The sequence below is a fragment of the Zeus faber genome (assembly GCF_960531495.2).
Source record: "Zeus faber genome assembly, chromosome: 2".
Classification (NCBI taxonomy): domain Eukaryota; kingdom Metazoa; phylum Chordata; class Actinopteri; order Zeiformes; family Zeidae; genus Zeus; species Zeus faber.
Window position 1 is genome coordinate 26,652,534 of NC_137189.1, and position 12,500 is coordinate 26,665,033.

At 47.3% G+C, this 12,500-nt stretch overlaps 1 protein-coding gene across 1 annotated transcript in view; it reads left to right on the top strand.

The window, feature by feature from the left end:
- The window catches only part of unc80 (unc-80 homolog (C. elegans)), a gene marked incomplete at both ends in the record, with an annotated part of 82,953 nt that overhangs the window by 41,569 nt on the left and 28,884 nt on the right, over positions 1-12,500 (top strand). The window contains 14 exons of the mRNA XM_080023805.1: positions 63-235; positions 725-937; positions 1,203-1,338; positions 1,511-1,644; positions 2,234-2,411; positions 2,874-3,083; positions 3,456-3,553; positions 4,218-4,421; positions 7,642-7,749; positions 8,181-8,319; positions 8,477-8,658; positions 8,820-8,951; positions 11,517-11,703; positions 12,232-12,363. Coding sequence (XP_079879931.1) covers positions 63-235; positions 725-937; positions 1,203-1,338; positions 1,511-1,644; positions 2,234-2,411; positions 2,874-3,083; positions 3,456-3,553; positions 4,218-4,421; positions 7,642-7,749; positions 8,181-8,319; positions 8,477-8,658; positions 8,820-8,951; positions 11,517-11,703; positions 12,232-12,363 — 2,226 coding nt within the window. The remainder of the gene's footprint in view (positions 1-62; positions 236-724; positions 938-1,202; positions 1,339-1,510; positions 1,645-2,233; positions 2,412-2,873; positions 3,084-3,455; positions 3,554-4,217; positions 4,422-7,641; positions 7,750-8,180; positions 8,320-8,476; positions 8,659-8,819; positions 8,952-11,516; positions 11,704-12,231; positions 12,364-12,500) is intronic.

Consider the following 12,500-nt stretch of genomic DNA (forward strand, 5'->3'; position numbering starts at 1 on the left):
CCATCCGTCCATCCATCAATCCCCCTGTCCATCCCTCCACTCTTCCATCCATCCTCTCCCAGGCCCACACGGTTTCCAGGAGCGCCTGGCGGCCAGCCAGGAAACCATGAAGAACAAGAACGTGGTGAACCTGGGCGCCATCCGCCAGGGGATGAAGCGCTTCCAGTTCCTGCTCAACTGCTGCGAGCCGGGCACCATCCCCGACGCCTCCATCTTGGCTGCCGCCCTTGACCTGGTACAGTACCGTGGCTCTCGACAAGGGTTTACTGTGTACATGCATGACGGCGGCCAAAGCAGAGAAGGGGAGAAAGGCATCTCTATCTCCAAAGGGCTGACACCCTAGTTAGTGCGCTACTTAGGGTCTGTCTCATTCAATCAAACATCATTTCCACTGTAGTTAAGTGCCCCGATTTGTGAAAATTCTCAAGGAAACACTACTGCAAGCCAAGAAAGGCAAAATTACTCTTGGTTCATATTGTTTCAGTGGCAGAAGGAGACTTTCCGACTTGAAATTAAATTATAATTTTGATAAACAAATATTTCTGAGAAGGTTCTCCGGGACGTTGCGTTTCTATGAGAATGGGCTTGAATCGCATTGCCAAGGCAACCGGAGCAATGATTGGGATGCACTCTGACAAAACTGGAAGCAGATGAGTAACATACCTCACCCAGGAACCGAGGTGAAGGGTCCTCACACACAGTCCGTCCTTCCTGTTTGTGGCAGGAAGCTCCGGTGGTCGCCAGGGCCTCGCTCTTCCTGGAGTGCGCTCGCTTCGTCCACCGCTGTAACCGCGGCAACTGGCCAGAGTGGATGAAGGGCCACCACGTGAACATCACCAAGCGGGGCCTGTCGCGCGGACGCTCGCCCATCGTCGGCAACAAGAGGAACCAGAAGCTGCAGTGGAACGCTGCCAAGCACTTCTGCCAGTGGGGCGACGTGAGGGCAACTCTACTGATCAGTTTATTGATTTGTTGTTTATTGTATTTATCACATTTTTCACAAGAGGAATCTGTTTTTATTTGTACACTGAATTAAACAAACTAATCATCCAGTACTTCACAACGTGGTGGTAGCAAACTGATTTGACACACTGATGTGTGTGTGTGTGTGTGTGTGTGTGTGTGTGTGTGTGTGTGTGTGTGTGTGTGTGTGTGTGTGTGTGTGTGTGTGTGTGTGTGTGTGTGCGTGTGCCTGTGCGCAGGCCATCGGCACGCGGCTCAGTGAGCTGTGTCACTCAGACAGTGAGAGTCCAGCGAACATCCTGGGCAACATCTACGACGAGGAGACCAAGAGGAGGATGAGGAAGGAGGACGAAGAGGAGGACTACCTGGATGACAGTGAGTTTCTTTTCATCATTTATGAATACATTTTCATTTTCGCTTTGCCTGGGCTGGTTCTTTTCCCCTCCGGATTGGATGTGAACTTGTAAAATTTTGCTCTTTTATTTGACATTTTAAAAAGTTTGTCACACGGCCAAGTCTCTCGTTTTTGTCCTTTTTCCCCCTGAAGACACCGTCAACCCGACCAAGTGCGGCTGCCCCTTCGCTCTCAAGATGGCCGCCTGCCAGCTGCTGCTGGAGATCACCACCTTCCTGAGGGAGACCTTCCCCTGCCTGCCCCGCCCGCGCACCGAGCCCCTGGTGGTCAGTCACGCCACGATTTAACCTTTATTTTATCAAAAGCTCTTTTTCAAATGAGGCCAAGCAAAGCAGCATACAGTGCATGAGTCTGAATCCAGATTCAGACTCAGGGAATCCAGACACACACTCAGTTCAGCCGGTATGTCTGGCTGCAGTTCACAAGTCGCAAATTAAACCAACGAATGACATTTTTGTCGGAGTGACTCCGAACCCCCGAACCATTAAAGTATTTTTGCTCTACAAACGAATCATTTGCGAGTGGCTAATTCAAAGCATTGAGGAGAGAGAATTGGTTGAATCGGAAGATTTTAGTTTGAGAGTGAAAGACAGCAGCCCTTTTCTTTCCATTATTACTAATGCACGGCAGTCGGCTAAAACTTAAAGCTGGATCAAATGAAGGATTAAGATGCCAATCAATCGGTTTGACTCCCAATGATTTAAAAATAAGCATTAGGTTAAAAAGCCAAAGGTCCTTAGCGATCATCTCTAATGTGCACTTCATTGTTCCAAGCACCACTTAAAGACCACACATAAACAATATGACCATATCACCTCACTCGGCCACATCTAGACACTATATGTCTCGTCCTAGGACCTGGACAGCTGCCGGCTGCGTCTGGACCCAGATCTGGGTCGCCATCGCTACGAGAGGAAGATCAGCTTCGCGGGAATCCTGGACGACGAGGACGGACACGACTCCCTGAACAGCAGCAGCCACACGCTGAAGTCCGACACGACCGGAGACGAGAAGAAACCTCAGGAACCGCAGGGTGAGACCTGACCCCAACCCTAATTACCTGACCCTTTAGACCCTAACCCCAGCGACTCTAACCCTAAACCCAACTCCAACCCGCTGCTTCCTCTGGGATTAACCCGATGTGTGTCTGAGGTCCTACTGGAGCCCATTTCGTCGAGGACCTTGTTCGATCCCCCCCACTCCACCCATCCACCCAGTTAAACCACAACCCTAACCCTGCAGGACTATGCATGTAACGATCTCACTACTTGGCTCTCAACTTAAGTAGTTAAAGCAAAAAGAATGTCTATTTTTCAGATTCTTTTACTTTTGAAGTTCAATTCTGAATAGTTTGTATCAGCAAGATTTCCAACGCTTTAAACTGCAGAAAGTGCACAAGGCTTGGACGAACGTATAATCCTGCCTTGGATGGAGGAAAATAAAGCTTCCCTCTTTCCTCCCTCTTTCTCGCCTCCTCCTCCTCGCTCGTTCCCAGCGCCCATCCGGAAGATCCGCATTGGGGGCTCCAGGCTGCTGCAGATCAAGGGGGCTCGTAGCTTCCGGGTGAAGAAGGGTGGCTCGCTGTCGTCCATCCGCCGGGCGGGAAGCCTGAAGAGCACCAAGCTGTCCCGGCAGGACTCCGAGTCGGAGAACGAGGACGGGCTGCTGTCCCAGACGCACAGCAGGGACACGGTGACGGACATCGGTAAGTCCTGGAACTGTATTGAGACGCTGACATTACCTGGAATTCGACAGAAAGCAGATCAGAGACCATTTTGTGGTATTTTGCAACCATTTTATTGAACACAGTGAACATTTGTTGGAATACTGTACTGTTCCAATATTCAATGGAATACTATAGACATTCCACTGAAAAACATTAACATTCAGTGGAATACCAAAGGCATGCAATATCTTGTGGAATATCATATCCATTCCATGTGCTATGGTAGCCGTTCCATGGAATACCATAGACATTCCACGGCCAATCCAACCCTTCCCGGTGTATTCTACATTGCAGTGTGTGTGTGTGTGTGTGTGTGTGTGTGTGTGTGTGTGTGTGTGTGTCTTGTTGCAGGGAGTCCGTTCAGCACCAGTGAGCCCAGTATCGAACCAGAGGGACCAAATTCAGGAGGAGCTGAGGACAACTACCACCGCAACATGTCCTGGCTGCACGTACGTGTGCGTGTGTGTGTGTGTGTGTGTGTGTGTGTGTGTGTGTGTGTGTGTGTGTGTGTGTGTGTGTGTGTGTGTGTGTGTGAGTGTACGCTCGTCTGTGTGCGCGCGTCTGTTTATTTTGGGTCATGTTCGCATCAATATTCTGCGGTCGTAAGGAATCAGTTGAATGGAATACAAGGCGATTGTTGATTCTCTCTTCTCTCTCACCCTCCCTCTCTTTCCCCTCTTTCTCTCCCCTCTCTGTATCTCTTTGTCTCTCTCCCTATATCTCTCTCCGTCCTTGCCTTCCTCTCGCAATCCCCCCCCCCTCCTCACCACTCCCTCTCCCCCTCTCTTCTTCCCTCTCTCCCACGGTCTGTCTCCCTCCTCTCAGTCCCCCTCTTTCCCTCCTCCCACCCACTCCCTCCTCTTCCCCTCCATCCCCACCCTTCTTCTCATTCCAGTCGTCCTCTTTTTATTTCTCTCTCCCCCCTCTCTTATCTGTCCCTCCCCTCTCCCCCCTCCATCTCTTTCTGTCTCTATTTTATTGTTTTAATTATCATTATTATTAAAAAAAAATTCTGTTTCCGTAGCAATGCAAAATATATCAATAAATATATACTGTGAAATAACTGACAACCCCTGCCCCCACCCACTACTCTCCCCCACTCTCCCCCTCCAGATCATGATCCTGCTGTGTAACCAGCAGAGTTTTATTTGCACCCACATTGACTTCTGCCACCCGCGCTGCTACCAGCACCACAGCCGCTCGTGCGCACGCCTCGTGCGCGCCGTCAAGCTGCTGTACGGCGAGACGGTGGACGGCCTGCGGGAGGACAGCGGCACCTCCGGCCACATTGGGGCCCGCGCCAAGAAGAGCAAAGAGGTGGGGGCTCAAACAAGGTCCTCATCAAAATGGGACGCGAAAGACGCTTTACACTGAATCCGACAACGGATCTGACTGCCGGAATATCCCTCCCGCCCCCTGGTGGCGGCCGTAGTGAATGTGTCTGCATTTCGCATCCCAAAATTATGTCGGAGAAAATGGGAGAGCCTTGTTGCCCTTGGATTCAGTGTAAAGGCAGATTTATTCAATTCTATTCAAGATTTGCGCTTGTCAAAAAGGGTATCAATTTATGTCGTGTTATATGGTTTATTAAACTATTATTTTATCATATTAAATTATTTTTATTAATGGGGCACCACTCCCAGCAGGGAGAACAGTAAATAAACCAGCTTAACATTAATTGATCAGGCCCATAAAAATTGGAGTTGGTCTGATACATTTACTACTGTCTTCACCTCTTAAGGAACACACGCAGACTTCCTTCTAATAAATGGGATTTATTTTATCATGCTTACTAATCGAATGAAAGAAAACAATAGTAAAATAAATTGTAAAGGAAATGAAAGTAAAATATAAGGTATAGTTAATATAGCTATACTATATAAAATTAGTTGCAGGCAGCCATACACTGGGTCCTGTTTGGTCGAGTTTACAAACACTGTATCGGCTCCTCGGGTTTGTCGTAGCCTAAGCGTAAATACTATGCGCAACAACGAGGTCTGCACAGTGCAACTCTCCCAATCCGAATGAGCGCCCAAAAACGAAGCTTGGACTTCTATAACTTCGAATGATGATGTCATAAAGCGCCCCACTCCTCAAACTTATCAAGTCGCGCCAACGTTCTTCATCTTCCGGTAAATGTGCAACAGTTTTCACTCATTTCTGCTCCAAATGTACATCGATATTGATCAAACTGAAACATCAAGAAGCCTGAAACATCTAGGTCGCAAAGAGACCTCAACCATGTCTGTGCGTACCGCGTATTGCTGTGTTTGAGATACTTTTAGACCGAAAAATGCCAAGAAGATTAATAATAATAAAAATCCTAGCAAAAACAATAGGGTTCCAGCGGGCTGGACCCCTAAATATACAGGATGAAAAATGAGAATAGTGAAATAAATGATAAAGAAAATAAATGATAAAGGAAATAATAGTCAAATATTTGAAAAATGAAAATAGTAAAATAAATGAAAATAAGAAAATAAGCAAATGAATACAGGATTCAAAAAGAGACAACAGTGAGTTAGGAAGTTATGTGACTCTTCCATCAAAATAACAAGGCGAGGCATGCACTACGGGCAGTTAACTTATCAAAAATAAAGGGAATTCATTTAATTCGACATCAACCCTCATCAAGAAGCAGAACTGGAACACTCTTACGGGCCGCTGAGTCGTGCTGGAGAGTTTCAGCGGGCTTTGCGTGGGAGTCAGCGGTTGGTCAGTGTCAGTGAAGGAGTCCAAAGTTACCAGCCCGTTGTGGTCCACCTGCTTGGGAAGGCTCCAATGCGGCGCGCTCCGGGGGCCGTGATTTCACTATCACGGAGCCGGTCTGGGTGAACTGATTGGGTCCTCCGATGAGTTCCGTGTTGAATGGCGACGGCTCCGGTGCGCTTCGCTTGTTGTGGTTAAGTGTCGAATACGTTCATCTGACTACACTAACTTAATCAGCTAGGCTTGGGTTTTCTGTGGGTCGGTTGAAAACAAGTAAAAAGGAAATAATGTTACGTTGTATAAACCACAAGGCTCGGTGATAAAAAGAATGAAATTAAAGAAAGGAGATGAGAAAACACAGTTCCTCAGCTGGGTGGCTGGAGCAGGCTTAATCAGTCAAAATTGAAATTGCGCGCCAACTTTGGCGAAGACTTAAAGAAAAGATGTTGAAAAACTTAAAATATAATAGAAAAAAGAAAAAGTTCTTAAACTCGAGAGAGGACCCGCCTGCAGACTCAGCGGCCCACGGTTCCATTTTAAACACTCGCCATTTTGAGGAGGAGTTTGGCTGTGTTTCCTCCTCAAAATGGCGGAGTAGGCGGAGTTTTTGTGCGCCACCTTTATTACTGACTGCTAATTCTTTGTGACTAGGGAATGTCATGTTGCACGAAAAAAATCACATAGCTTCACTCACAACACTGTATCCAAACCAATTAATCATTTCACAACATAAACTCCTGTGATAATGTTTTACATACAACTTATAGAATAAAAAAATCCACATGGTTCAGACATCATTCTATCAGGAGCAAAAAATGTGTGTCCAATTAACTTTTAGGACAATTCTAATTACTAACTATTAAAACATAATTTCTAACACTATTAATAAATGGCATAAAGTTATCATTCTTAGCATGACAACAGTACACAGTGAACCTTGTAACCCTGTTGGGTGATGACAGCAATTTCAATCGCTGTCCATTTGATGGTAGTGTGGCCATGACAAACGAATACATTTTAAATGAGGTTGTGTAACTCTGCCAGTGTACATTGCACAGCCATGAGAGTTTGATCTTTTTTCATAGAAACACCGGCAGAAATAATGTTACTTCAATTACTGACGGATTTGACATTGTTCGTATCGTTCATGGTGTGCCCTCTCTTCCAAGACGTGTCTTAGAGATGGCTTCTCAATGGGGGTCGTCAGAGGGAAACAGGGGGAGGAAGTTTGGCCCACTGACCCCCTGGGGCCCTTGAGTGGTTTCGCATCCTATTGTTGATCTACTCATCGGATCTGATGAGGGGCATGTTAAGAGGGGCAGGTGCTCAAAAAAAAGAAAGAAGAAGAAAAGCCACCTAGAGAGTGAGTGGGGAAGGGTCCCTGTATATACGCACGGTGTTTTGTTTCGTTCCAAAAGGAAACGGAGCGGCACGGGGACGCACAGCGGAGCGCCTCGTGGGCGCCCGTGATGGTGCGCATCAGGACGCCTGTCACGTGCGCTCCGCTGTGCGCACGTCGTGGGATGCTCCAAGGAAACGTTCCTCATGGATATGCATATCTTGCCCGGACAATCCGCGACCTTGATGCCCGTTCACGCTTAAATTAAGATGCACCTGGTAAAAAGGGCACCATGTGGCTCATGGGGCATCAAGTGAAGGGGCAGGTGCTCGGGCATACTCCCTCCTGTGAGTCTCTGTGGAGAAAGTCCAGGGAAGGCAGTCCTGCGGTTGTGTCCTTGAACTGGAAAATAACACATTCACTACAGTATGATGTAATTTGATGTACTGTAATATAATTTAACATTAGCATTATAATCTACTGTGTCAGTGCTCGGATAAGTCGTGCCTCAGGACTCCCTCCATGAAGAGACGACCCACCGACTCCAGCACAGAGGGCAAGAAGGACACGGGGATGCTGAAGTACATCCGCAACCAGGTGACGGAGCACGCGGAGGAGAAAGGAAAACGCTGAGTCATTAAAACGTTCAACGTTCCAAGTTTCATTCATTCACCCCTTTGAACCTCACAGCTTAGGTTCAAAGGGGTGAATCCCTATTTTTCTTTATGAATTTTTAGCCCTTGTATATTCTCTTGCACTGAGCCAATGCAGAAAATAGAACATTTTGATCACTTTCATGAATTTTTATGTTCAAATATTCAGCTATCCTAGTTGACCCAGTTAGCATGATATGCTGGAGGTTGTATTTCCCTAATTACACAGGAAGCTAGCCTCGCTGATCCCCTCTGTCAGAGGGGATCAGCCTTTAGTCCTATTGTTTATCGTCCCTATATGATATATCAGACATTTCACCATCTTTATTGTAAAATCCCAGTTATTTCCAACCTTATTTCCCGACCTTTCCTCAGGTGATGAGTTTGTCTCCGGCTCCTCTGTCGCTGCTCATCAAGGCGGCTCCCATCCTGACGGATGACATGTACAGCGACATCCAGCCTGCCGCCTGGGAGCTGCTGCTCAGTGTGGATGAGCACATGGCGGCTGCCGCCGGTAGGCAGACCGCTGGGCAAGGCATCATTTCCTCAGCCATTCCTTAATAATTCTATTTCAAATCTAAGGGACCACATTGTATGTCCAAGAAGACTTACTAAATTGGTATGCACTATGTCATACACAATTGCAAACAAAATGTCTCCCCCCTCCTCAGCGGCCATGTTCCTGCTGTGCGCGGTGAAAGTTCCGGACGCGGTGACCGAGATGATGTTGGCAGAATTCCACCACCAGGAGGCGTGCCAGCGCATCAACTCCATCCTCAAGTTCTACATGCTGTGGCGGTTCCGCTACCAGGTGTGGCCGCGCATGGAGGAGGGCGCCCAGCAGATCTTCAAGGTGCGGAAAAAAGCTGATAATCCCTGTTACTGATGTCACGAGGCACCTGCTGCCCCCTACCGGTGGGAAGTTGAAGGGAATGTTGAAGTTGTTTTTAAACAAGTATTGCTATTATCATTTTGACAATATGGAACTCAATAAGTAACTCCATGTTGCTCCAGATTCCTCCCCCCAGCATCAACTTCACCCTGCCCTCCCCCATCCTGGGGATGCCCTGCGTGCCTATGTTCGACCCCCCCTGGGTGCCGCAGAACACCGGCAGCGTCCAGGACCCCATCAACGAAGACCAGTCTGTAAGTACCGTCCCCTGTCGTCGTGGTAACTGATGTAAGGCCTTGGTGGTGACCAATCGGAATCAAGATGTATTTATACACGTTAATCAATTCATGTTGAGAGAATCTTAATATTGACATTTGGCAATAACAGCGCTATCTTATTACTTTGACAATAGATGCAGAGTTCAGAGTTGATGTCACAATCCTAAAGAAGTACTGCAAAATACAAAATAGTTCCCTTCAAATTTGGAAAAAATTTAACTTTTCAAATCACTTTGAGGAGCGATTCATTATTTTTGACCCCAGGTCTGCTCAAAATGTTGCTTCCATCATTTGTCACTGTTCACAGCACAACCTCGCTGAACGCTTTACTGTTGAGAATCTTATGACTCTGCTGCAGCTCCTCACCGTGCTTCAGTGCAGTCCAGGGGGGAAAAGCCATTCAGAAAAAGGTTAAATCTCCTTTTAGGAAACCGGAAACTCGCAATGTAATGAGAGGTCTACAGTGGTTGTAACAGAAAAAAGAATCGGTCACAAACTATTAATTGTATCAGTTTTGGCAGGTTTTATGGACTCTTTTGGCTCTATCTGCGCTGACAGGGAGAAACAGGGAACAGGGAAACAGAGACTACGTTAGAAACGGGAAGAGAATGGAAACGGCAAGTAAGAGACTAGAAACGGGAAGCAGGGAGCTACAAACAGGAAATTAGAGGCTAGAAACAGGAATTAATAAACTAGAAACCGGAAATGTGAGACTAGAAATAGGAAGTTACGTCGCTTCCTACTGGCAAATTGCTGTAGCGCCGTTACGCTCTGGATATAGTGCGGCAATTGCAAAGGATGGTTTTTAATCAAATGTGAGATTATTGCTGTGATATTATTGTATATTATTATTCAAAACATATTTGAAAACGACATTGAGATGCGTGAATATACTGTGACTTTGTCTCGTTCATCTTTATTACTAAAAGAATGACGACAACCCTTCCCCGTAAGAGTCTAATTGACACGGAAGGATTTCTTTGTATTACTTATTTCTGTGTTGTAATAGATGTTTTTATGTGTTGATTTCTGAAGCATGTGGGTCCAAACCTCCGGTTATAAACTAGACAGGATCTGTTGAAGACTGTTGTGCACGTGGCCTGTAATGTTTCTATCAACTGTCTTTGTTTTTAGTACTCCACATTAATTCAGTCAGGCCATTCCATAGTAAGTCCAGAATCTACTGTGGATGCTTGTATTGTTGCATCATGAGAACTCAGCCTTTCAATGACTTAATGAGAATTTATATTCAGAAAAAAAGTTTATTTCTCATCATGTGTTTGGTCCTTAAAAAGTAGGGGTGTAACGATACACATATTCTGACTGAGCCCAGTGAAGCAAGAAATTACAACGTTGCCTTGTGAACCAACATATTCTCATTAGTCAACGCCACATATTGACGCCTATATAAATAAACGGACAAATCGTTGTGTGTTTTCCTCCAGATAATGACTAAAGTGGTAGATTCCCTCATCAGTTCTCGGAAAGGATAGAGGGAGAGGTAGAAGGAGGCAGAGTCTAAGCCTCCTCGATGGCTGCCCTCCATCGCCACCACCTACCACCGCCAATAGCGTACAGGCCTGCCCAGTGACTAACTCCACTGGCACCATTAATGGCGGCGTCGCATGTTCAGTTCCACTGTGTCCTCATGGGCATCCTCGGTGGCTAACGTCCATCCCCAACTACCACCACCATCACTGTTTGGGCCTGCCAGGTCTTTGATCCCACTGGCATTGTTGGGTTCTGTACGGGCCTCCTTGGTGGCTACCCACCCTCCCCAACTGCAACTACAATACCAATACAGCAAAAAGGAAATATAGGTTTTTGTCATTTCTTCAATTGAAAATGCGCCAACTGAAAACCGAGTTGCCTGCAAAACTGTGACTCCTGTGCACCGTTACACCCCTACTGGAAAACTGTGGAATCTCCATCACTGGTTGACAGCTGTGGAATTGACATGGGTCATTGTGAAGATTTTGCATCTTGGTCAGGAAGACAGAACGGCTAATTAATTGGTTATCTAGTGCTTGAGCTGTTTGTTTACAGCGGAAAGAAAGTCCAGCATGCGGAAGACATTTTGTGTTGCGTGTGCACGAGCATTGGATGAAGGAGTGCACAGGTAGTTTTTTTGCTTTGTTCAAGTACTTTGGCGTATGTATTACAGTACCATGTGTATGTGTGAGTGAGCACGAGTGTTGATGCTGCTTAGCATATAAACCAGTCCACTGTCCGTAGTCGTCCACTTCCAAAGCTCACAGATTGTCTGTGTTTTGCTTTTTGCAGTGACTAAGGCCTGTCCAGTGGCCGTGCGTGTATCTGTTCCTCAGGTTCACACTGGAGCATGAGATAATAATAGTTAAAATAACAATATTATAAGATAAGATAATAATTCACTTTAGGACAGTCGCTGCATCGATGTGTTTACTGTGTTGTGCATCCGGGTGTTTTCCAATCCTTCCACACCAGATCTAAGGGTCCGCTCAGTCTGTAGCATCGTACTGTAGCACCACACAAACCCCTCCGACCCCCCACCCCCTGCAGAAATCCTTCTCCGCCCGTGCCGTTTCGCGGTCCCACCAGCGCGCCGAGCACATCCTGAAGAATCTGCAGCAGGAGGAGGAGAAGCGCCGTCTGGGCCGCGAAGCCAGCATCATCACGGCCATCCCGGTGGCGCAGGAGGCCTGCTACGAGCCCACCTGCAGCCCCCCGCCCGAGCAGGAGGAGGAAGGTGGGGCTGCATGCACACACACACACACACACACACGCGCACACACACACACACACACACACACACACACACACACACACACACACACACACACACACACACACACACACACACACACACACAATATAGCTAGAGAAGAGATGAGGTAGAGCAGAGGGAGGACGAGTAGAGGTAGATGTAAGTAGAGTCGTGTAAAAGAGAGGTAGAGTTTGAATAGAGTGAGGTAGAGTAGAGCAAGATCGACTAGAGGTAGAGTAGAGGGAGGTATAGTACAAGTAGAAGAGTAAAGGTAGAGTAGAGTTAGAATAGAGCGGGGTAGAGTAGAGGTAGAGTAGAGGTAGAGTGGAGGTAGAGTGGTGTTTTCTTGTCAACATTTTGAGGTTGTCATAACCCCGGGCTGTGATGGTGACTAGTTGTAATCAGTTCCTCCTCCACCTCCCTCTCCCCCCTCTCCCCTCCTCCTCCACCCTCCCTCTCTGCGCCACCCTCCCTCCTACCCCCCCATCCCCCCCGCCATCCCCCCGTCAGCAGAAGAAGTGGTGAACCTGGCATCGCGCCGCCTCTCCGTCAGCCCGTCCTGCGCCTCCAGCAACTCCCACCGCAACTACTCCTTCCGCCGGGGGTCTGTGTGGTCGGTGCGCTCGGTGGCCAGCGCCGAAGGTGAGACCCCCGACTGAACACCACCACTAGCGGGGCGTCACACTTAGCAAGAGTAACCCCGACATTCAGGTAGTTAAGGTCTTTAGCAACCCTTAAGGCTGGTGTATGCTCATCCATCCGCACGTAAGCGAATGTGC